Raw genomic sequence first — 27,704 nt, forward strand, 5'->3', positions numbered from 1 at the left:
GGCAGGAGGAGTACAAATAACGTGCAGATGACGGCAAACATACTTTATTTCCACTAAGCTGGTTGATGTTTGACCCTCCCATCCAAAACACAGCCATGGCTCAAGGTATGTCATACTCACATCAATTAGATTTTTATCTCTTCACATATCCAGCATATAAAAATTATTTGCATGTCTCTATGTTTTCAGGAACAAGTTTACCATGTTGTTTAGAATTAATCCCCCCAATTTTTTTCAAGCGCTTACTGACAAGGATGACGTGTAAATGTTGAATTATAATAGAATTTCGTCTTGTTTTCATAGCAACTTAATGGATTTTCTGCAGATTTGTGTGCATTTCCTACACACATTATCACACCTCTATAAATGTATGCATGTCAAAAAGCAGTACGACTCAGAATAGAAGCAGAGAAGAATGGGCAAAGACCCTTTCTACTAACCCTTTGAGCAGGGGTGCACATATTTTTTAGCTCCATGAGCTACTTTTCAGGGAGACAACCTCCCACGATCTACCTTAACTTAATTAACATAATTAAATACGTATGTACAATTTCTTTTGAATACCGCGAGCTATCCACACTAGCGTTGCAATTGACTGGTCAATCGCGATTAACGTAATGTGCACCCCTGCTGTAGAGCATTAATCTCTGGGAGGAATTTCAACTTGCCCAAAGAGAAGGCAGTCAATTTGACAGATGATCTTTGCTGTCAGCTTGGACAATTAGTAGCTTGCCATAGCCTATCTTTAGCATGTTGCGTTAAGAATGGATGCACATTTTCCAAATGGTGCCAGCAACACTGCCAACTGTAGACAAATGTCTAAAAATATAGTATATATAATAATATAGTAAATATATTTTAAACCCTCAAAATCATATCCGAATGGTGTAGTCATACAGTTGGTACAGTATATGTAAAAAAGATTAATGAAACATTGTCAACAGGATGGTCACAAATACCCATTTATCATAGATACATGAACGACAAGCTTAACTTGCTCGCACCCTGGCGATGACAATTGACAACCCCGCCGCTGAGTGAAATGATCTGGGCTAGTTATGTGTGATTTTCCGCTTCGAAGACTTTGAAACATCACTCGGTTCGGGTTAGCATGTCAGTTAGCTGTCACGCCTCCTGGTTTGTTTACATTCCCCAAAGCCGGCAGGGAAATGACAAAAGCCCACCTACCTACAGTGGCATAAAATATCATTCGGGACGTGTGACAGTAAAGGTGAAGTCGACAGTTTTGACCATTATGGAGTAATTTTGTCATGTCATACTGGATAAATGCACTTTTATTATTTAATATTCCATACAGTTGGTACAGTATATGTAAAATGGAATGAAACATAGTCATCAGGATGCTCACAAATACCCATTTTTCATAGATGCATTTAAAGTCACAATGTTTTATAACTCAAATTCAGGCATTATTGAAGCATGCTTTTTAAATGTTTGAATCCAGTATTTGACATTTTGTGACCTGAAATTGCAATGTAAGAAATTGCTACAAACTTACCGTACCTTACTTGAGACATATTGAACTGCTAAAACGGCATATTGCACAGTATTTTTAGGTGATCATATACCAAACTGAGACTCATAGTTTTTTCTGAAAAGCTACAGCATGCTTGTTGTTGTTTTGGCATTTTTTTTGCCTTAAAAGGTAAACTTCGGCCTCAGCTGCTCTTATTGAAGCTCCGCTTGTGATGTAATGCTATCTAGACAATAACCAAAGTTTAGGAATGCACCAGAAAGCCTGTATCGTGCCTCTATGCCAGGGGTGTCAAACTCAATTTGGTTCGCAGGCCACATTCATGGCAATTAGAGCTCATGTGGGCCGGACCAGTTTATTTTTGGCCAAATACAGTGGGGCAAATAAGTATTTAGTCAACCACCAATTGTGCAAGTTCTCCTACTTGAAAAGATTACAGAGGCCTGTAATTGTCAACATGGGTAAACCTCAACCATGAGAGACAGAAAGTTGAAAAAAAAAAACAGAAAATCACATTGTTTGATTTTTAAAGAATTTATTCCCAAATTAAAGTGGAAAATAAATATTTGGTAACCTACAAACAAGCAAGATTTCTGGCTGGCAAAGAGGTCTAACTTCTTCTAACGAGGCTCCACTTGTTACCTGTATTAATGGCACCTGTTTTAACTCATTATCGGTATAAAAGACACCTGTCCACAACTCAGTCAGTCACACTCCAAACTCCACTATGGCCAAGACCAAAGAGCTGTGGAAGGACACCAGAGACAAAATTGTAGACCTGCACCAGGCTGGGAAGACAGGGCAGCACCTTTCATGGCAGCAGCAGCCCATTGGTGTATAAATATACAGTATGTGTGAATGTGAACACACATGTAAGCGCTTTGTGACACCTAAGTAATGTTGGTTTGCTTTCTTTGTATGTTGTATATGTTCTAGTTAATTAAATGTATTTTTACTGGCTTTAGCTCAGCTACATAAACCCCCACTGAGGTAATGGCATTTATTACCTGTTTAAATACAAACATGTCGGCACTGACAGATTTGGATCAGATGTGTTCACTTGTATTAATTTGATCCGCACTCTTTCAGTTTACAATTCGCTTTATTGGTCCCAAAGTATGATCAACATATGAGTGCATTTCATTATAGTTTTCTAATCAAAAGTAGAAAAAATGGATTTGAAAGATAAAATCCTTAATCATTTTCATTCACAGATGGTTGCTCACTTCACTAACATCTGTGCAACAATCTGATTGATTGATTTTTTTTTTTTTAATAGAGATACTTGCACATATTAATGAAATGAACCAAAGTCATGCGGGAACAAACTGCAAGGCTGATTCTTATTTCTCTCAAGTCATGTTGTCATCTTTAAAGAATTTACTCCAATTTGTTGCGCTAACATCTGTTCAATTAAGACACTAACCAAAGTCAAGAAAACCGCAATGTGTAGGGCAAGGCTCAGACTAGATCCCCCATTGGTTTCGTAAACCAGCAGGAAGTCTTGGAGGCTTAGTCTACGTTTACTTTGGTCTCGCCTGACCACACATCACAACTCCGTGCTTATGTGTAGCCACTTAGACAAAACAGACTTAGAGTTGCTTAAACGGCTGACATTTCCCATAGTGGCCTGTTGTGGCTTGAGACTAGCAATGAAAGACTAGCAATGAAAGCATGAAATAGAAAATGCTATGACAGGAAATCAGAGGGTGGGACATCTTACTCATGTCTCACCCAAGAGAAAAGGAGCAGCTGTACAGTACGTGTCTGTGTATATGTGTGTGTTCCCCACCTTCAATACAATGATCAGGATCAAGCTCCGGAAAGTCCCGAACTAAACGTAACACACCTTTTTCTGACATGCTTACGTATTTTAGTGATGCAAAAGGTCACAAAGATAACACAAAATCTCAACTACGCTATTTTTATTGTGATTTCACAATTAGCAGAGCTATACCAAAGTGCTTTACAGGACACATGACATTATGTTTGACACGACTCAATCTGGAAATAATGTTGCAGTATGTGGTACTCTTATTTTTTTCTATTTTTGTAAAGGCACATCTCCATGTTTCTTGGAGAAGTTTAAGACATTCGATTGGGCTCTAACTTAAGTGGAAGAAAAAAAAACTAGCCAAAAAAACTACCCATATGGCCCGGCTTTGCTAATTTTCTGCACTAAATGGAGGCCTACAGAGCTCAAACCCATCTAAGAACACTCCCAGAAACAAAAAGTAAAACTGTGAAATTTCGTCAAAATCAGCCCAGCCGTTTCGGAGTCCATATGGGAATAAAGTGGCAATTTTGTTGTAAAAGTTACAATGTAAGTACAGTGGTACCGCTACATGCCAATTTAATTCATTCCAGGACCTTGTTTGTAACTGGAAATGGTCGTAAATTGAGCAGGATTTTCCCATAAGAATACATGTTAATTCAATTAATTAGTTCCACAGCCCGAAAACCTTTATTAATATTAATTAATTATTAATAAATACTGCTGGTACTATTACAAATGGCAATTACACATGGCAAAACAAATAAATTATAAATAAAAAATTGTAATAATAATACAATAACAATAATTCCTGTCATAACATAACGAATCGAGTTCTAATGTGGTTTTAATGTTATGCACGCTGTATCTGAAGGCACCGCGCGACTGACGTTACAGAGTGAGATAGGTGCGGTAGAGATTTTACTTTCTCTTTTAATGTTCTGGAATAAATTAATAAAAACCTGACGAAGCTGGCGATTTCTTTGGCGATGTTACATCAATAAGCACCACAAATAAAATGTTTAAAAGCCAAGAACAAAAGTTATTTTTTAGTGCTGTCAAATTTATCGCGTTAACGGTCGGTAATTATTATTTTTTAATTATTCACGTTAAAATATTTGACGCATTTAACGCATTCACGGAATGACCTGCTCATGCATTGCCTCAAAAAGATTACAATGACGGCATTTTTTGCACATTGAGAGCAGAGAAAAGCACAGGACACAGGCGGTCATTGGCCCGCGTCGTTCATTGGCATAAGCTTCGGCAACTCCTTCACAACAAACCGAAGTATCATTTTGTGAAAGCACAACAAAAATTAATACTCCTATCTCTCTCTCTCTCTCTCAAAAAAAAAAAAAAAACATGTTCACAAAAAGAAAAGCGATTCAATCTGTATTAATGAGGCCCTATTCTCACACAGTTAAACAAAAATGCAAAGTGAACTGGCATTCCCAATCAAAATAGCTATGCAAAATACACGTAAAACTTACTCAGACTTTGGTCAAACTCTATTAAAACATTTCGTCTTGCTCTTGTTTGGCTCAACAAATACACTGGATGGTAATATTTAGTCACAATATACAAACTATCAGAGGTCTCGTACGTGGTGAAGCCAACACTCAAATGAACGTAAGGTACAATGAACCCGGAAACTACGGCATCAGTTGAGGGACAAAACACACTCGTTGGCTAGATCTCAATTTAAAACTTGCCATTGACACCTTGTGGTGTATTTCAATCACTACCTTACTTAGTTAAAGACAGTGGGGAAAAACGGCAGGGAGCCAATGTGACGTCACCACTCGGCGACGTCAACAATGGCGAGGTACTAGTTTGTTTTTTTAATTTAAATTTTTACAAATGTTATTAAAACGAAAACATTAAGAGGGGTTGTAATATAAAATTACTATAACTTGTACTAACATTTATATTTTAAGAACTACAAGTCTTTCTATCCATGGATCCCTTTAACAGAAAGAATGTTAATAATGTTAATGCCATCTTGTGGATTTATTGTTATAATAAACAAATACAGTACTTATGTACAGTATGTTGAATGTATATATCCGTCTTGTGTCTTATCTTTCCATTCCAACAATAATTTACAGAAAAATATGGCATATTTTAGAGATGGTTTGAATTGCAGTTAATTACGATTAATTAATTTTTAAGCTGTGATTAACTCAGTTAAAAATTTTAATCGTTTGACAGCTCTACTATTTTTCTTTAACAAGGTGTAAAAGCTGCCACTGACAGCGGTAGACGTGCAATACAATTTATAGTTCTTAATCTTTTAATTTTTTTTAGATCTGGACATTGATCACTGGGACTTGGAATGTGATTTAAACAACACAGACCATTACACTGACCTCAATGGTGTGGACCGGCTGATAGTAAGGAGGGGGCAAGTGTTCACCATCAGCTTATACCTTCGCTCAGGGAGCTACCAACCAGGAATCAGCTCACTGCAATGCATTGCCGAGACAGGTGAAGCTCTTTATTTGACAGCTTTCTCAATTCATGGATAAAACCTTAAAATAAAACTCTTTTTGTAGACTTTCATACTGAGCTTGTGCGAGTTTACTTTTTGTGAAGACTTTTTTTTCTGGTATGATTTTGAATGCTTGGCCACATGTCACCTACAACTAGCTTGAGGCCAGATTTAGTTGCAATTGGCTTCAACTCCCATGTGACCCTAATAAACACGAGCTATATAGAATACAGTAGAGATGCAGGGGCGGAACTTAGGGGGGTGCTGAGGGTGCAACCACACCCGGACCGCCAAGGGGCCCGGTTTGCGGCTGTAAAGTGGGCGTGGTTGTGCGAAGGGAGGGTTAAATAGAAAGGTAAGATGATGCGCAGAGCTGTAATATAGCGAGTAAGTGTTAAAATATCTCTGCCATCTCTGCTTGGCTGGTTGTCTGGAGGGGCCCGCAAAAAAAAAAAAACTTCCACTTGCACCTCCTCCACACACACACACACACACACACACACACACACACACACACACACACACACACACCGGACGATTGTCCACTTAGGGGGTCCCGTTCACATTTGTTCTCACTGTACTGATATACAGTGGGGAGAACAAGTATTTGATACACTGCCAATTGGAAAACCCATTGGCAGTGTATCAAATACTTGTTCTCCCCACTGTATGGGTGCAAACTACACTTGGGATTGAATCACATTTTTTAAAAACTTCTCCACTTTTTAAATACTTGGGCAAATGCTAGAAATTTGTTACTCTAGTAGTAGTAGGGATGCTAATAGTGATGGGAATTGATAAGATTTTTACGATTCTATTATCGATATTGCTTAACGATTCGATTCTTTATCGATTCCCTTATTGATTCTAATTTGGACTAATGGACTGTATGAGGTTCTGGGTTCAATATGTTTTATGGTTCATTCGCCTCGGGGTGTCGGTTGGAACACAAGGAGCGAAGAGTGGACTTGGTCTTTGGCACTTTTAATCCAACTTGGCAACAGGCACAACTACATAAAGGAAATCACACTTGATATGAGAATGACTCAATGAGCAGATGAGCGCATGTGTGGAAAGATGTTGATGTATTTGTATGAGTGGAAGAAGACTGGAATGTGTGGGTATATATGCGGTTCTGAAAGGAAAGAAAATTACATCATATTGATGCAGTAATCAATGGAAATTGACTGTAAAGCAGTTAATACTACATACAGTGGGGCAAATAAGTATTTAGTCAACCACCAATTTTGCAAGTTCTCCTTTTTGATAGGATTAGAGAGGCCTGTAATTGTCAACATGGGTAAACCTCAACCATGAGAGACAGAATGTGGAAACAAAATCACATTTTTTGATTTTTAAAGAACTTATTTCCAAATTAGAGTGGAAAATAAGTATTTGGTCACCTACAAACAAGCAAGATTTCTGGCTGTCTAAGAGGTCTAACTTCTTCTAACGAGGTCTAACCGGGTCTAACGAGGCTCCACTCATTACCTGTATTAATGGCACCATTTTTAACTCATTATCGGTATAAAAGACACCTGTCCACAACCTCAGTAAGTCACACTCCAAACTCCACTATGGCCAAGACCAAAGAGCTGTAGAAGGACACGAGAGACAAAATTGTAGACCTGCACCAGGCTGGGAAGACTGAATCTGCAATAGGTAAAACGCTTGGTGTAAAGCAGGGGTGTCCAAACTTTTTGCAAAGGGGGCCAGATTTAGGGTGGTAAAAATGTGGGGGGCCGACCTTGGCTGATGTCCTTTACTTAGAACAATATATTTAAGCTTTAAGCAAATTTTAGCAAGCCATTCTGTGTGTCACATTTGCTTTATTATTATTATTTTTATTTAAACAATCTCGCAACTAGCCTTTGTGGCGTTCTCTTTTGACTCTCGGGCTCTTACGAAATACTGCTGCTGGGAAATTAATTAAACTAGCTTCAAGTTGCTTCAATTTCTCTCTGCGTATCTTCCCTATAATCTTGTCGTACATGTCAGCGTGTCTTGTTTGGTATTATCGCCTCACATTGAACTTTTTAAAAACAGCTACTGTTTTTCCAAATGAGGCAGACCGAGTTGTTGCGTATTTTAGTGAAGAAATAGTCCAATTTCCACCTATCCTTGAAGCGTCGGCCGTCACAGTCAACTAATTTTTGTTGTTGTTGATTGTCGCCATTTTAGAAAATTGGAAGTAATGGGTCGCACGGGGTAATGTTGCTTAGAGTGCTGCTGCCTTTTAGTGGGTAAATGAGGAGCAGCATTTAGTGTGTAAGCTACTTCATATGCTGGTAGCAGTACTGCTGACCAATTTATTAAGTCTGTGTGCGGGCCAGACGTAATTGATTTTATGACAGAGGATGGGGGCCGGACGAAGTTTGACCGCGGGCCGCATTTGGCCCCCGGGCCGGACTTTGGACATGTCTGGTGTAAAGAAATCAACTGTGGGAGCAATTATTAGAAAATGGAAGACATACAAGACCACTGATAATCTCTCTCGATCTGGGGCTCCATCCAAGATCTCACCCCGTGGCGTCAAAGTGATAACAAGAACGGTGAGCAAAAATCCCAAAACCACATGGGGGGACCTTGTGAATGACCTACAGAGAGCTGGGACCACAGTAACAAAGGCTACTATCAATAACACAATGCGCCGCCAGGGACTCAAATCCTGCACTGCCAGACGTGTCCCCATGCTGAAGCCAGTACACGTCCAGGCCCGTGTGCGGTTCACTAGAGAGCATTTGGATGATCCAGAAGAGGACTGGGAGAATGTGTTATGGTCAGATGAAACCAAAATAGAACATTTTGGTAGAAACACAGGTTCTCGTGTTTGGAGGAGAAAGAATACTGAATTGCATCCGAAGAACACCATACCCACGGTGAAGCATGGGGGTGGAAACATCATGCTTTGGGGCTGTTTTTCTGCAAAGGAACCGGGACGACTGATCTGTGTAAAGGAAAGAATGAATGGGTCCATGTATCGAGAGATTTTGAGTGAAAATCTCCTTCCATCAGCAAGGGCATTGAAGATGAGACGTAGCTGGTTCTTTCAACATGACAATGATCTCAAACACACAGCCAGGGCAACAGAGGAGTGGCTTCGTAAGAAGCATTTCAAGGTCCTGAAGTGGCCTAGCCAGTCTCGAGATCTCAACCCCATAGAAAATCTGTGGAGGGAGTTGAAAGTCCGTGTGGCCCAACGACAGCCCCAAAACCTCTCTGCTCTACAGGAGATCTGCATGGAGGAATGGGCTAAAATACCAGCAACAGTGTGTGAAAAGCTTGTGAAGAGGTACAGAAAACCTTTGTCCTCCGTTATTGCCAACAAAGGTTACATAACAAAGTATTGAGATGAACTCTTGGTATTGACCAAATACTTATTTTCCACCAGTATTTGCAGATAAATTCTTTAAAAATCAAACAATGTGATTTTCTGTTTTTTTTTTCTCCACATTCTGTCTCACATGGTTGAGGTTTACCCATGTTGACAATTACAGGCCTCTAATATTTTCGAGTGGGAGAACTTGCAGTATTGGTGGTTGACTAAATACTTACTTGCCCCACTGTATATTTGACTCACACAGTATAATGAGCACAAAGGTGGGGGGCGCGAGCGCGCGTGCACAACCCGGAAGCACGCTGCGTGCACGTGCGGTCATCTTGGCCATAAAAGTGGCAAAAACTAAGCACTTTATACTCATATGGATGTACAACATCATCTTAAGATGCTAAACTAACACATTCCCTCTTAACACAAGTGTGCAACGCGAATATAATGTAAACAATGCTCTCCTCGACGCAGTGAGGATGAGCGGGAGACGCAGCCGATGTAACAGTAAAAAATACGAAACGGTCGCGCTGATAACGGCTCTGACTTATCATAAGAACTTTGTGACATGAAGAGGAAATACTTATTTGTTAATGGACGCACACAGATTAATACTTCCTCGCACAGTCGCACACAATTTAACAGGTGGCCGTCCTCTGCTCGAAATGCGCACCTTACGCCTATTTTCAGTCTCAGAATACGCAGCGCATGTGACGTAGGACAATAACAGGAAGTAATTGACTGGTTGCTATGGGAACAAATGCATACCCAAGGAATCTTTCAAACAGGAGTATTAACATTTCTAATAAAATCGTTTAGGATTATTTTAGATGCATAAATGTCATATTTTTCTTATAGAGTATTCGATGAGGAATACGATAGACCCGTTATAGATAGACTTTTTTTGGAAAAATCACTATTTCTTTAAGTAGTCTCATGAATAATGACCTGCCCTGTGTAAATCAATTCAAACTCACTCGACGACGACTCTCCAGATTATACTTGATGAGAAGTTTCTCTTTGAGTAATCATGTAGTCCTACGTGCCGAATCGGATGTGTGTAACATGCGTTAATTACCAAACATAAATCGATAAGAGAATCGTTAGATAAAATGCCAAACGATTCCATGGAATCGGAACACACACAACCAGTTCTCGATTCCCATCCTTAGATGCTAATCAACAAACAAACAATTGCCACAGTATATAAATGTAAAATAGAAATAACCCTCTGTCTGGACGGGGGTACAAGTTCCAAAGGTGGAAAGTGACCTATTGTGGTTGTGTCCTGTTAGGATGTTAATGGAATCCTGGACACGCCCAGGGCAGTACCTAAACAATTCATGCTGACACTGTTGTTTTGCAGCTTTTTGTCATTTTGACCATGCGCAAAAGGAAATGAGATGTGATGCTGATGAAAAGCGAAAGGAAACACTCTGACTTTATGTTTACACTAGCCTCATTTACTGACAACTTGGATGATGTTCTGATATTTAGTACATGTTCACTCTTTCCTAGAGCGATATATGTACTTCATTCATCGACTGCTACTCGTATTTTGACATTTGGTTAACTTCTCACAACCTACAGTGACAAGACTACTTGCCAACAAATCGGACAGTTTCAGCAGGAAACATCGCTTGCCAACAGGAGATGTGTGTAATTACTGATAACAGTATCTCCAATTTCAAGTTAAGCATATTTTAATGGGTTCAAGAACTATCCTTGATTCCACAGTCCCTTTAGTTTAGTGGGCAGTGAAAGTGCAAGCACAACCAGTTTTATGTAATTTAACAGCAATCTGAAAATTGGCCTATTGAAGCCATGAGTTCCACACATGTAGGTCATTATTATGTGATTTTTTAAAGATTTATCCACACGAAGAGATTTAAAGTTTGGTTTGAAAACATTCCCTCGAGATTTGTTGGCCAGACTTAAATGCTTTGGCTCTTTTTTGTTCTTTAACTATGATTGCAACTCCAGGTCCTCAACCGTCTGAGCAGTATGGCACCCGGGCCTCGTTTGGCCTCACTCCCAAAATTGACTCTACGCGCTGGAGTGCGGCAGTCATTAGCCCACCAGGAGACACGGTGGCGCTGTCCCTATGCGCTGCCCCCGATGCACCCATAGGACGCTACATCCTGACCATGGGACACTCTGCAAAGATTGACTTCATCCTGCTATTTAATCCTTGGTGTTCAGGTGGGCACTAAGAATCTTTTTTTGGTTCTTGTACTGACAGATAAGTAAAAATATATAAAAATGTTGAAAGTTGTCCGATATTATCAGGTAGTCGATAATAATGGCCGATTTTAAAATGATTTTGGATAATATTGACATCTGTCTCTCATTATCAGTTTTGCATAGACTTCTCCTATAGACTCCTATAGAAATTGCGCCACGGCTTCCTGTAGGGGGCCGGGCCAGGCAAAGCATCGTGACTGCTTTCACTGCGATAAAGTCAAACACACACTGCGTTCTAACGTCGGATTTAGGTGGAAACAGGACGAAAGTTTTAGTACATACAAGCAGGCAGGAGTGTCTCAAAAGTGATTTGGTCGAGGAGTCAAGGTAATCATTATACTATAAAATAACACAATGCATGCACTTTGAAATATAGTGAAAAAAATGAAATGAAGGGAAAAAATTAGCGTAACTTTAACTTGAAATTTTACGTAAAATGAATGATAACTGCCTGTTTTTTTTTTTTTTTTGCTTTTACCAAGAATCTAGATCTAGTTCATACATATAGAAATTCCGGGATTTTGCATTTATTTACATGAATTTTCAACTTAAAATGCTACTTGTTTTGTGATAGCGTAACTTTACATTCAAATAATCAGGTAATTTTCGGTCAACTGCAAGAAACTTATATGCTATGTTAAATATTGCTATTGATCCTGAAAGTATAGGTGATTATCTATGCATTTGCTTATTTTTTTGTGTGCATCTATCTTAAAATCTGAGAATTTTACAGCCATTTTAAGTTTAGTTATATAAATATAATTAATCGCAATTTTATTAGGGAATTTTCGAATTTTTGAAAACTTTGAATTTTTTTATGCTGCTGCTCATGGAGACTCATACATGCCTAAGGGAGGTGCCTGTTTTGGTTTTAGGTCGCTCGTGGCTTTGGTTTTGAAAATATTTGCATTTTAAGTTTTTGAAAATAAGCCCCCAACGCAGCAGCCGCGTTTCCCGTCAACTGATAGTGAAGTCTATGGGTTTTGGGCCAATATGCATGTTGCCTTCAAACTGAATGTAGAAACCTTCTGCTTTTGTACATGGCTGGTCACAAATTAGCAAAGCAGTTATGCATATTGACTATTAGATGTCTCCAAACCAAGATGGTTGGGATTTGTTATGTGAGCAGATCATTTGCATTTATGGTGCAAAAATTAAATGAGCAATAAATAATGAATGATAAATGAGGAAACATTATGAATGATAAACTCATTTCATATAGCTTGTTACCAGAAAGAAATAGTCACTAAGGAAACTATAAAAGTAATAAAATACAAAAATCTGTGCAAAAGCCTAGCAAAAGGCATCTTGGGAATTGTTATTGCATTGGCATGTCCTATGATTGCCTGCCAGTATTTGTAATGCTTTGGTCACCCCCTAAGGAGAGACCCTGTGGCTTTTGGGGTAACTGATGTAAAAGTGATTTAATTGTTAGTGATTCCTTTTATTTAATTATCAATATTATGGCTCATCTCAATTTACATTATTTTGACTGGACATTTATTTTCTATAACTTCAGTTGAAGTTGTTCTCTTATTTATCACGTTAATTTTTAGGGTTGTTCCGATCATGTTTTTTTGCTCCCGATCCGATCGTTTTAGTTTGAGTATCTGCCGATCCCGATGTTTCCCGATCCGATTGCTTTTTTTTTTTGCTCCCGATTCAATTCCAATCATTCCCGATCCCGAATTTTTCCCGATCATATACATTTTGGCAATGCATTAAGAAAAAAATGAATAAAACTCGGACGAATATATACATTCAACATACAGTACATAAGTACTGTATTTGTTTATTATGACAATAAATCCTCAAGATGGCATTTACATTATTAACATTCTTTCTGTGAGAGGGATCCACGGATAGAAAGACTTGTAATTTTTAAAGGATAAATGTGACTTTGTATATTGTGACTAAATATTGCCATCTAGTGTATTTGTTGAGCTTTCAGTAAATGATACTGTAGCCATTTAACTTCTGCCCAAATGCATGATGGGAAGTGCAACCATGACTGTGCGTCGTGGTACCAATTGATATATCTTCTCTGCGTTGGGAAACAACATAGGGTGTTAAGGTAAAGATCAACTACTACCTTGCTTCCCACGATTATTCTAATCATTGAACGAGGGATTGTAAGGCTTTAGCCATTTAAAAATAGGCTCCAAAGGCTGCCAAAATTCACTCTACTCATTTTATGCTGCCTTTTAGCTCTATATACTGTATGGGTAAAACGGCGCCATTATAGATTAAACGCGACAATGCATGAGTGGGTCGTGCAGCGCATGTGTTAATTGCGTTAAATATTGTAACGTGATAAATGTAAAAAATAATGATTCTTGCCGGTAACGCGATAAATTTGATAACCCTACCTTAAGCTTAAACTACAGACTCTGGAAGAGTGTAACACATTATGTCTGTAACGTTAAATACAATTAGAAAGCGATTTAAGTAAAAAATATACAGTATATATATTAAAAAAAGGCATGTCCGATATTTTTTTGCCGATTCCGATACTTTGAAAATGACGTGATCGGACCCGATCGATCAGGATGCCTATCGATCGGGACATCTCTATTTTATTTGGAAAACCTTGAAGTTGTTACATTTATCATTATTAAAGTATCCAGTGGGCATCATAATACAATTAGCCATAACACTTTAAGTGCGTCACCGTATATACTGTATTGTGTCGGTTTGATATCGGTATCGGATTTTTGGAGTTGGACAATATCGGGATATCAGTTAAATAGTTGTTATCGGAAAACTTGAAAATGTTCATGGATAATTGATGGACAGATGTCTGGCAGATTACTTACTTGATTTGCTTGATTGATTGATTACGATCTATTAAATGAAAGAAGAAAATTACTCCTAATGGATAATACCTCTGTAATCTGTATTGCATGGTGTGCATCCGGGTCATCACGCCCACTTTGATGGTGTCTCATGGCAACAGGAGATGCTGTATATCTGGACAGTAAGGAGAGTTTGGAAGAATATGTCTTGTCCCAGGATGGTATCATATTTCGAGGCAGTGCCAAGTATCCTATAGCAACTCCATGGAATTTTGGCCAGGTACCAAGACTAACACTGAAGTTGGCAGTCTTTAACTCACACACACATATTCTTGTTTGTTCTTCAGAGCCCAAAGTCTCGGAGCTCACACATATTTATAAAACTTAACTCCAATGTAAAGAGTTATATGCGAAGTTGCACAACTGTTCAACTGACCAAGCTGGACTATTTGATCAATGTAAATAAATCTGGCAACATTCAGAAGAGGATTGTTATTATTTCAAGTCTAATTCTGCTCTTGGCACTACCACATGACTTATGTGATCACTGAGGCTTTATGAGCTTTAACTGCACCTGTTCAGTGGTTTGCAAAAAATGTTTCTCACATATGTTGTTCTTCAGATGAAAGGCATCAATAACCTTTTATTTTTTAATTACAGTTTGAAAGTGGAATCTTGGATGTGTGTCTAAGGATTTTGGATATGAATCCTAAATGTTTGCGCAATCCAGGCAAAGATTGCTCAGGCAGGAGAAATCCCATCTATGTGTCCAGGGTATTAAGTGCCATGGTAAGTTGACATTTTTACACATGCATTTAACTACAAAGTTACACTCAATTTGCCTTACAGGTGAATTGTAACGATGACAAAGGGGTTTTGCTGGGAAACTGGACAACTGACTTTGATGGTGGAGTCAGCCCAATGTCATGGAAGGGTAGTGTGGAGATTCTACGTAACTGGGACACACAGGCTTGTCAGCCTGTTCGTTTCGGCCAGTGCTGGGTTTTCGCTGCTGTTGCCTGCTCAAGTAAGATAGGACAATGTGAAGTGTTCAAGTCTATCATAAGGAAACACACTTAATGTAGAAGGAAATATGCGAGAAGTTATGATGTACATTTTTTTAACAGTATTTCCATGATAATTCATTTACTCAAACTGTAGTTTCCAGAGCACTTGGAATACCATGCAGGGTTGTCACGAATTACTACTCAGCCCATGACGTTAACAGAAACCTGGTGATCGAACGCTACATCAATGAAAATGGAGAACTCATTCGAACAAAAGAAATGATCTGGTATATATTTGTCAAATCATATTTTTCAAAATAGCACAGGTACTCTAGTGTAGAATATCAATGAGTTGTGTGGACTATGGTTGTATCTGCAGGAACTATCACTGTTGGGTGGAGAGCTGGATGACCAGACCAGACCTAACTGGTTCTGCTTATAACGGCTGGCAAGTCAGTGACCCCACCCCTCAAGAAAAAAGTGGCGGTAACCAGCACGTTTGATTACTAAACCATTCAAACGTTTTTATCTCTGAATATTGATACAGTATGTCATAACACCAACAGGAGTCTACTGCTGCGGGCCCATCCCTGTTAAGGCAATCAAGGAGGGTGAGCTCATGTACAAGTATGACGCTCCCTTTGTCTTTGCTGAAGTCAACGCTGACGTCATCACCTTCATGAAGAAAAAGGATGGCAGCACATCTAAAGTCAACTCTACCCAGCTGGTGGGAAAGATGATCAGCACCAAAGGCATCGGAAGTGACAAAAGAGAGGACATCACTCATCTCTACAAGCATCCCGAAGGTACGCAACTAGTGTTGCACTGATACCGATAAGTGAATCCAATAGAACTTTTTATTGCATACCTGGTATGGCTGACAATAGTTAAATAAACCCATGGCTATCAAAGGCCAAAATAGTGCTAAATTCGTGAATTTAAAACATTTATAGTACTAGCCAACAGTAAGAGAGTAAAAATACAATGAATGAATAATGACTAAACTTTTTTAAACCCTTAGTTTTGTCTCACAAAGGCCAAACAGTGCAACTCTCATGAAATTATAAGTAATAATAATTGACCACAGCATCCTGTATCTCTATTAGCCTCCCTTTCTGTGCACCAGCAGCAACACACACACATAGCCACTTAGCTTAGCTTACTTTGCTTACTTCTACAGCACTTTTGAATAGGCTTGCCACCTGTCCTTTGAAACAAGGAATTGTTCCGAATTGAACCAATACGGAATATATATAAATAGATACATTTCTATGCATTTCAGGAGTTTTGAGGATAAAAACACAAAGATAAAAGAAGTAAAGTAGACAAAGTGAGCTGACCTTTCTGTTGGTAGCAGTTGCTGCTGTTGTAGCCTCAAACTCTTTGTGTTTGGTCACGTTTCGTCTTCAAATGTTTTATTAGGTTCGAGGTATTGAAACTGGCCGATTACACTCCACCTCTCGAAACTTTCAGGCCCTAAATCTTGCATGCAGTTATTGTACTTGACGGAGATTATGAACTGAAATATGTCCAGACCACCGACATTTTCCTCTTGTAGCTACATATGAAAAAGCTGCCCCGGCATTGGTTAAGAGCGGCTATTAGCCCGCTCTCATTGGTCTGGAGCAGGCCAATAGCGATAGCTGCTTGGCATGCAAAGTGATCACGTGTCATCACACAACCGAGAGTGTAGTGAGCGTTAGGAGAAAAAAAGGCTACGGTCAATTGTTATAATACTGGACTGGTAAATGGTATCAGTGCCCTCTTTGTTGGTACTCGCTGATACCGATGCCACCATTTCGGGCCGGATTGGCCCCCCTGTATCGGTGCATCTTTATACACAGCAATGCAACTAACCATGACAAATACTAATTTATACTTACAGTATATGTAAATGGAACTTTGTCTGTGTGTGCGTCGGGGTGTGCGTGTGTGTATATGTGTGTGTTCGTTCCCTATGGAGTCTGAAACGGCTGGGCGGATTTGATTAAATTTTACACAGTTGTACTTTATGTTTCTGGGAGTGTTCTTTGATGGGTTTGATCGCTGTAGGCCTCCATTTAGTGCGGAAAATTAATTAGAAACTCCAAAAATTAGCATAGAAAATCACTCATTGTGGAGGCGACAGTGCCATCTTTTGGGAGGGCGTCTCTTACGATTGCAATGTCGCAGTTGGCTTTCAAAATTTACGGTTTCATGTACAAATTTATATGTGCAGTGATGATACGTTGTGGCTTTGAGTAGTCCACAACAAGATGCTGGATTTAAAAAAAATGTACAATTTTCTGGAATATTACTAAGGAATTCATTTCGCCTGGATATTCATACAGTAGCGACTGTTATTTTTTACGTGTTACGCCAGCAATGGTTCACGGGTAGTTGTGGCAACTATGACTGAGAGTGGTGGTTGCCGTTTTTATTTCCTGATGTTTTCTGTTCAATATAGGCGCTGTCTCTTAGGGTTGTGCGGTCTGTGCGGCACAAGACCAGAAAGTCTGAAACATAAAAACTGTCCCTCTCATTCTTCTCCAAGTTGCTCGCCACAATAGTGTACACAATAATAGAAAAACCATTGTGTACTATTAACCCCTTTATAGTGTCGTTATACTATTACTACTAGGGTTGTTCCGATCATGTTTTTTTGCTCCCGATCCGATCCCAATCATTTTAGTTTGAGTATCTGCTGATCCTGATATTTCCCGATCCGATTGCTTTTTTTTGCTCCCGATTCAATTCTAATCATTCCCGATAATTTTTCCCGATCATATACAGTTTGGCAATGCATTAAGAAAAAAATGAATAAAACTCGGACGAATATATACATTGAACATACAGTACATAAGTACTGTATTTGTTTATTATGACAATACATCCTCAAGATGGCATTTTCATTATTAACATTCTTTCTGTGAGAGGGATCCAGGGATAGAAAGACTTGTGACTTTGTATATTGTGACTAAATATTGTCATCTAGTGTATTTGTTGAGCTTTCAGTAAATGATACTGAAGGCCATGCCCAAATGCATGATGGGAAGTGGAACCATGACAAGTGGAACCATGACTGTGCGTAGTGCTACCAATTCATATATCTTCTCTGCGTTGGGAAACAACATAAGGTGTTAAGAAAAAGATCAATTGCTACCTTGCTTCCCCGCATTGCTTCCCATGATATTTCTAATTGAGGGGAGAGGGATTGTAAGGCTTTAGCCAATTAAAATAAGGCTCCAAAGTCTGCTAAAATTCACTCTACTCATTTTACACTGCCTTTTAGCTCTCTATATAGGCAAAATGGCACCATTACAGATGGAGTGCGACCATGCGTGAATGGGTAGTGCAGCGCAAGCATTCATTGCATTAAATATTTTAACGTGATACATTTTTAAAAAAATTAATTACCGCCGTTATTGGGATAAATTTGATAACCCTATATTAAGCCTTAACTAAAGACTCTGGATAAGTGGAACATATTATGTCTGTAACAGTAAATACAATTAGAAAACGATTTAATTAAAAAATATATATATATTAAAAAAAGGCATGGCCGATATTTTTTTGCCGATTCTGATACTTTGAAAATGACGTGATCAGACCCGATCGATCGTCATCGGGTCCGATCGGGACATCTCTAATTACTACAATACAGCTAAGGAAAGTATGTTTTATTTGTAATTCGGTTGTATTGCGCTCACTTTACACAAACTCGAGCAACGCTGGCCCGTACTGCTAGTTCACTATAAAAAAAAAATAAGTTATTTGATTATGAAATTGTTCCTATTCTCTGTATGATCAGGCTCTGATGAGGAGCGTGAGGTCTTCAAGAAGGCTGACCACCAAAACAAGCTACTCCAGCTAAAGGAGAATGAAGGCTTGAATGTTACCATCAAAGTGTCCACCGAGATGAAAAAGGGCTGCGACTTTGACGTGTACGCTGTGGTTACGAACAATACACAGAGCGACAGGAAGTGCCGCCTACTCTTCGGATCCTGTGCTGTGTCCTATAACGGCTTTCAGGGAGGGAACTGTGGCTTTAAAGATTTACTCAATGTTGAGCTGTCACCTGGAGGAGGTGAGCTAACCTCACATTTTTTATTGTATTAATGTGTATACTGAGTTTTTAAAATACAAGTGTATGATCTGAAATGGGATGCTCAACCGAAGAAAAAAAAATATTTATCAAGGGGCCACAAATCCCAAGTGGCAAACCCGTTCTCAACCGAGATACATATTTTCCCATGACATTTTTTGAGCTGTAAAAACAAAAGTATGTAATTTTTTGTCACTTACAGCTAAAATACAACCAAAATACCAATTGGGCTGAGTTGTATACATTGTATTTTTTCCTTTAGCCAGGAACATTCCCCTACGGCTCAACTATTCAAAGTATGGCGCACAGCTTACTGAGGACAACATGATCCGTCTGGCAGCTCTCCTGTTCGACTACTCCACCCAGGATGCAACGTTAGCAGTGAGAAACATTGTTCTGGAAAATCCTGAAATTAAAGTCCGGGTGAGTGTCATATCATGTAGTAATAAGGAAACATATGTTCTGACTTCACTCAAAATTAGGCCTATTTCAATGGTGTCTTCTATAGATCCTGGGTGAACCCAAGGAGAATCGTAAACTGGCGGCCGAGATCACGCTAAAAAATCCTCTGCCAGAGCCATTAGAGGATTGCTGCTTCAGCATGGAGGGGGCTAACCTAACTGGAGGAAGAGTAATCTCTGAAAGGTGCAATGTCTAGTTGCCATTGATTGGATTCGTTTCAAAATCTTACCTGGAGATAAATGCCAATTCCATCCAACTACCAAAAAGCCTCGACTTCAGGAGACTTGAGGCATATTCACGCCTGCCCTGTTTGGTCTAGACCAAACCAAAAGTGTGTACTTTTTGGGCTAGTATGAATACAAACCAGCGAACTCTGGCGCAGAACAAGCAGCCAATTCGAGACCTCGTCAGAGAGGTGGTCTCGATTCGCTTCTAAGCGGACCGTGGTGCGGACAGTAGCTGAAATCACATACCTGTTTTGCACGTAACAGGCAACCGTAGCAAGGAAATGTTGTTTGGTTAGCATCACAGTTTGTGGTAAGCAGTACGTCGGCTAATATGAGTCAGGATTCAACTATGAGGAGGGGAATGTCTAATGTCCTTGTAAACTGAATGTGGCATCAAAGGCATCTGATGTTCCAAATTTCCCGCAAACCTGTGTTGTTTTTGGCAGCCCTTTTAATTTTTGTCTTAGTCTTTTGGACGAAAATTTGTCCCAGTCATATTTTAGTCATTTCTAAATGAAAAAATCTTTGTCAAATTTCATCTAGTTTTATTCAACAGCTACTCAAAATGTTTTCATCTATAAACGTCAAAAGTTTTAGTCCGCGAATATATAAATAAATAAATAAGTAAATAAATAAATAGATAAATAAATAAATACATACATACATACATACATACATACAGTGCCTTGCAAAAGTATTCGGCCCCCTTGAACCTTGCAACCTTTCGCCACATTTCAGGCTTCAAACATAAAGATATAAAATTTTAATTTTTTGTCAAGAATCAACAACAAGTGGGACACAATCGTTAAGTGGAACAACATTTATTGGATAATTTCAACTTTTTTAACAAAAAAAAAACTGAAAAGTGGGGCGTGCAATATTATTCGGCCCCTTTACTTTCAGTGCAACAAACTCACTCCAGAAGTTCAGTGAGGATCTCTGAATGATCCAGTGTTGTCCTAAATGACCGATGATGATAAATAGAATCCACCTGTGTGTAATCAAGTCTCCGTATAAATGCACCTGCTCTGTGATAGTCTCAGGGTTCTGTTTAAAGTGCAGAGAGCATTATGAAAACCAAGGAACACACCAGGCAGGTCCAAGATACTGTTGTGGAGAAGTTTAAAGCCGGATTTGGATACAAAAAGATTTCCCAAGCTTTAAACATCTCAAGGAGCACTGTGCAAGCCATCATATTGAAGTAGAAGGAGCATCAGACCACTGCAAATCTACCAAGACCCGGCCGTCCTTCCAAACTTTCTTCTCAAACAAGGAGAAAACTGATCAGAGATGCAGCCAAGAGGCCCATGATCACTCTGGATGAACTGCAGAGATCTACAGCTGAGGTGGGAGAGTCTGTCCATAGGACAACAATCAGTCATACACTGCACAAATCTGGCCTTTATGGAAGAGTGGCAAGAAGAAAGCCATTTCTCAAAGATATCCATAAAAAGTCTCGTTTAAAGTTTGCCACAAGCCACCTGGGAGACACACCAAACATGTGGAAGAAGGTGCTCTGGTCAGATGAAACCAAAATTGAACTTTTTGGCCACAATGCAAAACGATGTTTGGCGTAAAAGCAACACAGCTCATCACCCTGAACACACCATCCCCACTGTCAAACATGGTGGTGGCAGCATCATGGTTTGGGCCTGCTTTTCTTCAGCAGGGACAGGGAAGATGGTTAAAATTGACGGGAAGATGGATGCAGCCAAATACAGGAACATTCTGGAAGAAAACCTGTTGGTATCTGCACAAGACCTGAGACTGGGATGGAGATTTATCTTCCAACAGGACAATGATCCAAAACATAAAGCCAAATCTACAATGGAATGGCTAAAAAATAAACGTATCCAGGTGTTAGAATGGCCAAGTCAAAGTCCAGACCTGAATCCAATTGAGAATCTGTGGAAAGAGCTGAAGACTGCTGTTCACAAACACTTTCCATCCAACCTCACTGAGCTCGAGCTGTTTTGCAAGGAAGAATGGGCAAGAATGTCAGTCTCTCGATGTGCAAAACTGATAGAAACATACCCCAAGCGACTTGCAGCTGTAATTGGAGCAAAAGGTGGCGCTACAAAGTATTAACGCAAGGGGGCCGAATAATATTGCACGCCCCACTTTTCAGTTTTTTATTTGTTAAAAAAGTTTAAATTATCCAATAAATTTTGTTCCACTTCACGATTGTGTCCCACTTGTTGTTGATTCTTGACAAAAAAGTACAATTTTATATCTTTATGTTTGAAGCCTGAAATGTGGCGAAAGGTTGCAAGGTTCAAGGGGGCCGAATACTTTTGCAAGGCACTGTACATACATACATACATACATACATACATACATACATACATAAATAAAGGGTTTCCAACAATTTCGAATGAACATTGACAGACGAGCACATACTGGACGCCACAAACTATGTAAAAAGTTTTCCAAGGGTTTACGACGACACTCACCATGCTGAATGCTAATGCTAACGCTATGCTAACATGAACAGAATGCTAACACTACAAGTTATTGTGTGATGATCACTCAGCAAAGACCTTTAAATGATAAAGCAACATGGTATATCTTGCCAAGATAAGAAAACAAAACTTACCAAGCAGCACCCGACACATGTTTCACAAAAGGAGGAAAGCAGCATGTCACATGAGTGCAGAGGTGGGTAGAGAAGCCAAAAATTTTACTCAAGTAAGAGTAGCGTTACTTCAAAATAATATTACTCAAGTAAAAGTATAAGTATTCATCCAAAAAATGTACTCAACTACAAGTAAAAAAGTACTTATTGAAAAGAATACTGAAGTACAGTCATGAGTAACATTATATAGGCTGAATTTGCACTCGTTCTGCATACTGTAGGGTGACCAAACGTCCTCTTTTGCCCGGACAAGTCCTACTTTCACGTAGTATCCTCATCGTCCGGGCGGGTTTTATAAATTCATGAAAATGTCCGGTTTTTATAATTTTTCACGGGACCAATTTGAAGAGAATTCCTCCGGCCGCTGGGTGGCAGCGCCTGCATGCGATGACATGGCTCCTAGTGGTAGAGAGGGAAGAAGTAGTGCTTCTTGTTTTTGTTGGCAGTTTACCCCTATCATTAGGCATTACCGCCATCTACTGGGCTGACGATTTGGCCACAACGCCTGCCCAGTTGTTAAGTTTTTTTTACGATAAATACGTATATAATGGCAACTGTTGACTTCTGTCGAAGCTTTGACTGTAAAATCCCGTTTGGTGTCGCATCGGTGCGCTGCCGATGATTGTAAACCTTTATAGCAAAGTTAGATTTTTGCCTCAGCTAGCTATCAGTAAGCTAAACCACGCTAGGCATTATGGGAAACGTAGTTTTGAACTGCTACGTTTGGAAACATGCTGGTTGAATAGTTTGTCAGTTTATTTTGGTTATTGTTTGTGTGCAATCTAGAACATTGAATAAGAATATCCATTGAATGGGAATAACAATTTGTCAAGGGCAATTGTCGTGATTGTAATTTATAAGCCTACTGTATGTATGTATTGACTGGACTTTTCCATGGGTCTGCATTATACTATACTATATTTATAAATACGTATATGTATTATTTTTTTGTCATTATTTTATTTTATTTTTTTCAAACTGCATTTTTCCATCCAGAGTGAGGGGGCACACTTTAAATATATTAAAGTAATATAGGCCTCTTTGAGTGAACTTCGAGTAAAATTCAAGTATCTTGAGGCCGGGCTGAGTGTCCTCTTTTTTGGAAATCAAAATATGGTCACCCTAACTGTAGTATTGGCTGTAAACTAAGATTGGGAATCTCTGGCATGAAGTCAATTCGATATGTATCCAGATACACAGGTTACGATTCGATTAAAAAACGATACATTTTTAAGGCCGCGTGATTCGATACGATTCGATAGTTTAAGAACGATACAATTCGACACAGATTGAAAACGATACGATAGTAAACATTTGTTGTGTGTGTTCGTACAGTATTTTAAACATATAAAAAAGACCACATTTCTAATAGCAAAATCAAACAACAAAATTTCATACCAATGTATGTTTTACTTAAAAAAAAAAAAAAAAAGGCTTACTAAATGACCGCCATTTTTTTGGATGGGATTGATAATAAAATAAAACTCCAGTGACAGACAACAATAAAGTGCAGTAATTCAATTACTGTATTTCCTGGTGTTTTGAACACAAGAGGTAGGTAATTTAAGTGCAAACTTTCAACATAAACATTAGGAGTGGGAACCTCTTGGTACCTCACAATACGATATGATATGCTGTACAAAGCTCACGATAACGATGATCTGACGATATGGCGATACAACGATTATCGACACGTTCTTCAGGAAATCATTCTAGGATATTCTACAAACAACTAATTGACAAAAAAAACAAGCTTCTAGTGTGAATTTGAATTAGTTTATCACTAGTAGACGTCCTACTCGTTTTAACTGTACATCCCTCCCACTTCAAACGGATTGAACGTCTATGGCTGTCAGTGGCAGTCAATGCCAGGCAATTAGGTAATTTTGGGCCATTTAAAGTCTCACTGGAATGGTGATGATGCTGGAACTTTTGTTTGGTGCCGTTCCAGTGAGATTTACAAAGATGATTGCCTGAAGAAGACATCGAAACTCCCTCAGTCCTTGATGATATGGGGCTGTATGTCAGGCAAAGGCACTGGGTAAATGGCTGTGGGTAGATCTTCATTTTTAATTTTTTTTTTTTTTTTAAAACATTGACACCTTTTTAAAACGAAATCTCGATTCTTGGCAGGAGCATATCGATAACCTTTTGGGATGCAAAGTATCATGATATATCACCATTTCGATATTTTGTCACACCCCTGGTAAACATCTTTCAAACAAAAAATATTAATTATATGGAGCAGCTCTAGAAAAAAAGAATTAAACCTGTTAGTGTTATCATCATAAATAAATAATAAATTATGCTTTACCACTGGTATAATTGGGGGAATAAAAACATGGCATTTTAGACAGACAGGTCAATAATCATTATTTTAACCTTATACACAGCAAAGTGTGCTTACACATTTTTTAATTCCTCATCACTGTCCATATCTTTTTTGAAGGGCAGATTTTTCTTGAGGAAAATCAACTGATCCACATGTTCATGTTTAAGTAGACTTCGTTTCGTGGAAACAATATGCCGCCCTTTCCACCATCGTAGTGGGTTATTTTTAAGGGGTTAAAAACTCACGATCTCTGTACCGCTTCACATTCACACTAGCTCTGTCCCATACAGATCTGGCTGCCCTCATCACTTCAAAGTCCGACTTTTGTTTTCCTGGTCCGTTGAAAATCAATCGCTGCACGTCGGTGGCGTCGGTGCTCAAATTGTCTATTGCTTTAGCATGGTACTTCGTTGTTAAGCTTTGGGCTGTGAAGAAAACGCTACGGAACGTACGTTACTGTGGTTTCGTTAGCTCTCGCATTGTTATGACACGCCCATGACGATCGGGTAATGACGGCGACTACTAGCGATTCTGCCGAAATTAGGGCTGTCAAACGATTAAAATTTTTAATCGAGTTAATCACAGCTTAAAAATTAATTAATCATAAGTAATCGCAATTCAAACCATCTCTAAGATATACCATATTTTTCTGTAAATTATTGTTGGAATGGAAAGATAAGACACAAGACTGATATATACATTCAACATACTGAACATAAGTACTGTATTTGTTTCTAATAACAATAAATCCACAAGATGGCATTAACATTATTAACATTCTTTCTGTTAAAGGGATCCACGGATATTCCACGATATTTGTTTATTATAATTGTATTTGTATATTATAACAATAAATCAACAACATGGCATTAACAATAACACTCTGTTAAAGAGATCCATGGATAGAAAGACTTGCAATTCTTAAAAGATAAATGTTGATACAAGTTATAGATATTTTATATTAGAACCCCTTTTAATGTTTCGTTTTAATAAAATTTGTAAAATTATCAATCAAAAAATATACTAGTAGGTCGCCATTGTTAATGTCAATAATTTCACAATTCTCATGGTCATAAAATCAGTCACACCCAAGCGCCAGCAGAGGGCGACAAAACTCCAAAAAACACAAGTAACAAGTGCACATAGACCCTGTGCTGTCATTTTAATCTGTTTGAGCGGGGCATGTGCGTTAATTGCGTCAAATATTTTAACGTGATTAATTACAAAAAAATAATTACTGCCCGTTAACGCGATAATTTTGACAGCCCTAGCCGAAATGCATGATGGGAAGTTGAGGTAACCACGACTGTGAGTGGCACTTGTCCATATTATATTATGCGTGCGGCGACTCAAGCGCAGCATGTGAATTAAAAGCTGAAGTATTATCATACTAAGCAATGCATTGTACTAGGCACTAGTAGCCGATTCTTGTGCTTGCAATAGCCGAATCCTATCTCTACAATCGGTTCTTTGAAAATTTAATGGTTAATTACTGTTGAATGGTAACTTTACTATCGATACACTTGTATCTCTCACCTGTAAAACCGGATATCCGGTCGTATCTGTTTATTGTTCTCAACCTTGCTGTATACTGAAGATGGTTATCCCGCCGACGTCACATTCGCAGTCTTCGTTAATCCAGGAAGTCACTCATTATCATGGCACGGGATTAAAAAATTGAATAAATATATGGATTGCTTCCACACACATCCAAGCGGTCTATTTAATTCAGGAGCATAAAATACTGCGTAAAATATGAAATAAACATGCTTTTTGCTGTCATAGGCACTTTAAAGTTATGTTTCACATTTTTTTTCTCTTATCTGTGGTAGCTCAAGCAGTTCAAATATTACTCAAAAAGATATAATGCATATGATTACAGTATTATGGTCATATACCAGATAAATATTTAGTTTACTGGAGGCCTGTGAGATTGCTGGGTACTAATATTTACTTTTGGCCCACAGGCTAAGCTCCACGGTAGGACCTGGAGAAGACGCCAAAGTGAAAATATACTTCACTCCAAGCCACAGTGGCCTGAGAAAGTTGGTGGTTGATTTTGACAGCAACAAATTGTGTCACGTCAAGGGCTACAAAAACGTCATCATTGGAAAATAATCACATTGTACCGGCGACAACTACTGTTCAGGAGACAAGAGGCATATGAGGTCTTCAGTTTATACAACTTGTGTTTGAATTATACGTCAAATAAAGCACTATAATTGTTTTGTTTTATTCAGTGACAAAGTGTAATGTGACAGAATGTTTTAACATGTGATAATAATTTTATATGTACACATAACCATTCGAGACATACTTTTCTTTGTTTAGTCTTCAAATAAATGTGAGGACAGAAAAGATTTTTGGCATAATGGTTTCACAATGCAGTTCCTGTAGTTTTTGAATGTGTTGTATTTTCCATTTGCTTAAATACTGTATTTACCAATTCAGATTTTGTTTTATGTTTTACCTTTGTGATTCCATGGCACTCTTGACTAACTCTGTAAAAGATCCATATGAAGAATGGTCTTGGTAATAGAACACCAAACTAACAACACATACCGTACTGTACAGTACAGTGAATGAACTTCACGAACAAATAAATATATAACAATATGTGAAAGCACTGCCCTCTGCTGTCCACGGCTATAAAAACGTAATCAACGTTGTTGCTTGTCTAAGGTTTAACTAAGAATAAATACAGATTTCTTTTCCCAGGACTCCCAAGTTTAATTTTAAATGAAACTGAGAATTTTAAACCCCTTTCTGTTTGAAATGAGTACAGAAAGACAGGAAGCTAAGTTTGCATACAGGTTGACACAAACTT

At 38.6% G+C, this 27,704-nt stretch overlaps 1 protein-coding gene across 1 annotated transcript; it reads left to right on the top strand.

The window, feature by feature from the left end:
* tgm2b (transglutaminase 2b) lies at nucleotides 1–27,588 on the top strand. Its single transcript, XM_057847112.1, has 13 exons — nucleotides 1–105; nucleotides 5,580–5,759; nucleotides 11,075–11,293; nucleotides 14,292–14,410; nucleotides 14,791–14,919; nucleotides 14,980–15,157; nucleotides 15,292–15,424; nucleotides 15,517–15,623; nucleotides 15,704–15,943; nucleotides 18,928–19,203; nucleotides 19,484–19,644; nucleotides 19,730–19,866; nucleotides 26,845–27,588. Exons 1-13 carry the CDS (start codon nucleotides 66–68, stop codon nucleotides 26,993–26,995), a joined length of 2,070 nt encoding a protein of 689 aa, XP_057703095.1. The 5' UTR covers nucleotides 1–65; the 3' UTR covers nucleotides 26,996–27,588.
* The last annotated feature ends 116 nt before the right edge of the window (nucleotides 27,589–27,704 follow it).

The sequence above is a fragment of the Corythoichthys intestinalis genome, chromosome 9 (genome assembly GCF_030265065.1).
Source record: "Corythoichthys intestinalis isolate RoL2023-P3 chromosome 9, ASM3026506v1, whole genome shotgun sequence".
NCBI classification, from domain to species: domain Eukaryota; kingdom Metazoa; phylum Chordata; class Actinopteri; order Syngnathiformes; family Syngnathidae; genus Corythoichthys; species Corythoichthys intestinalis.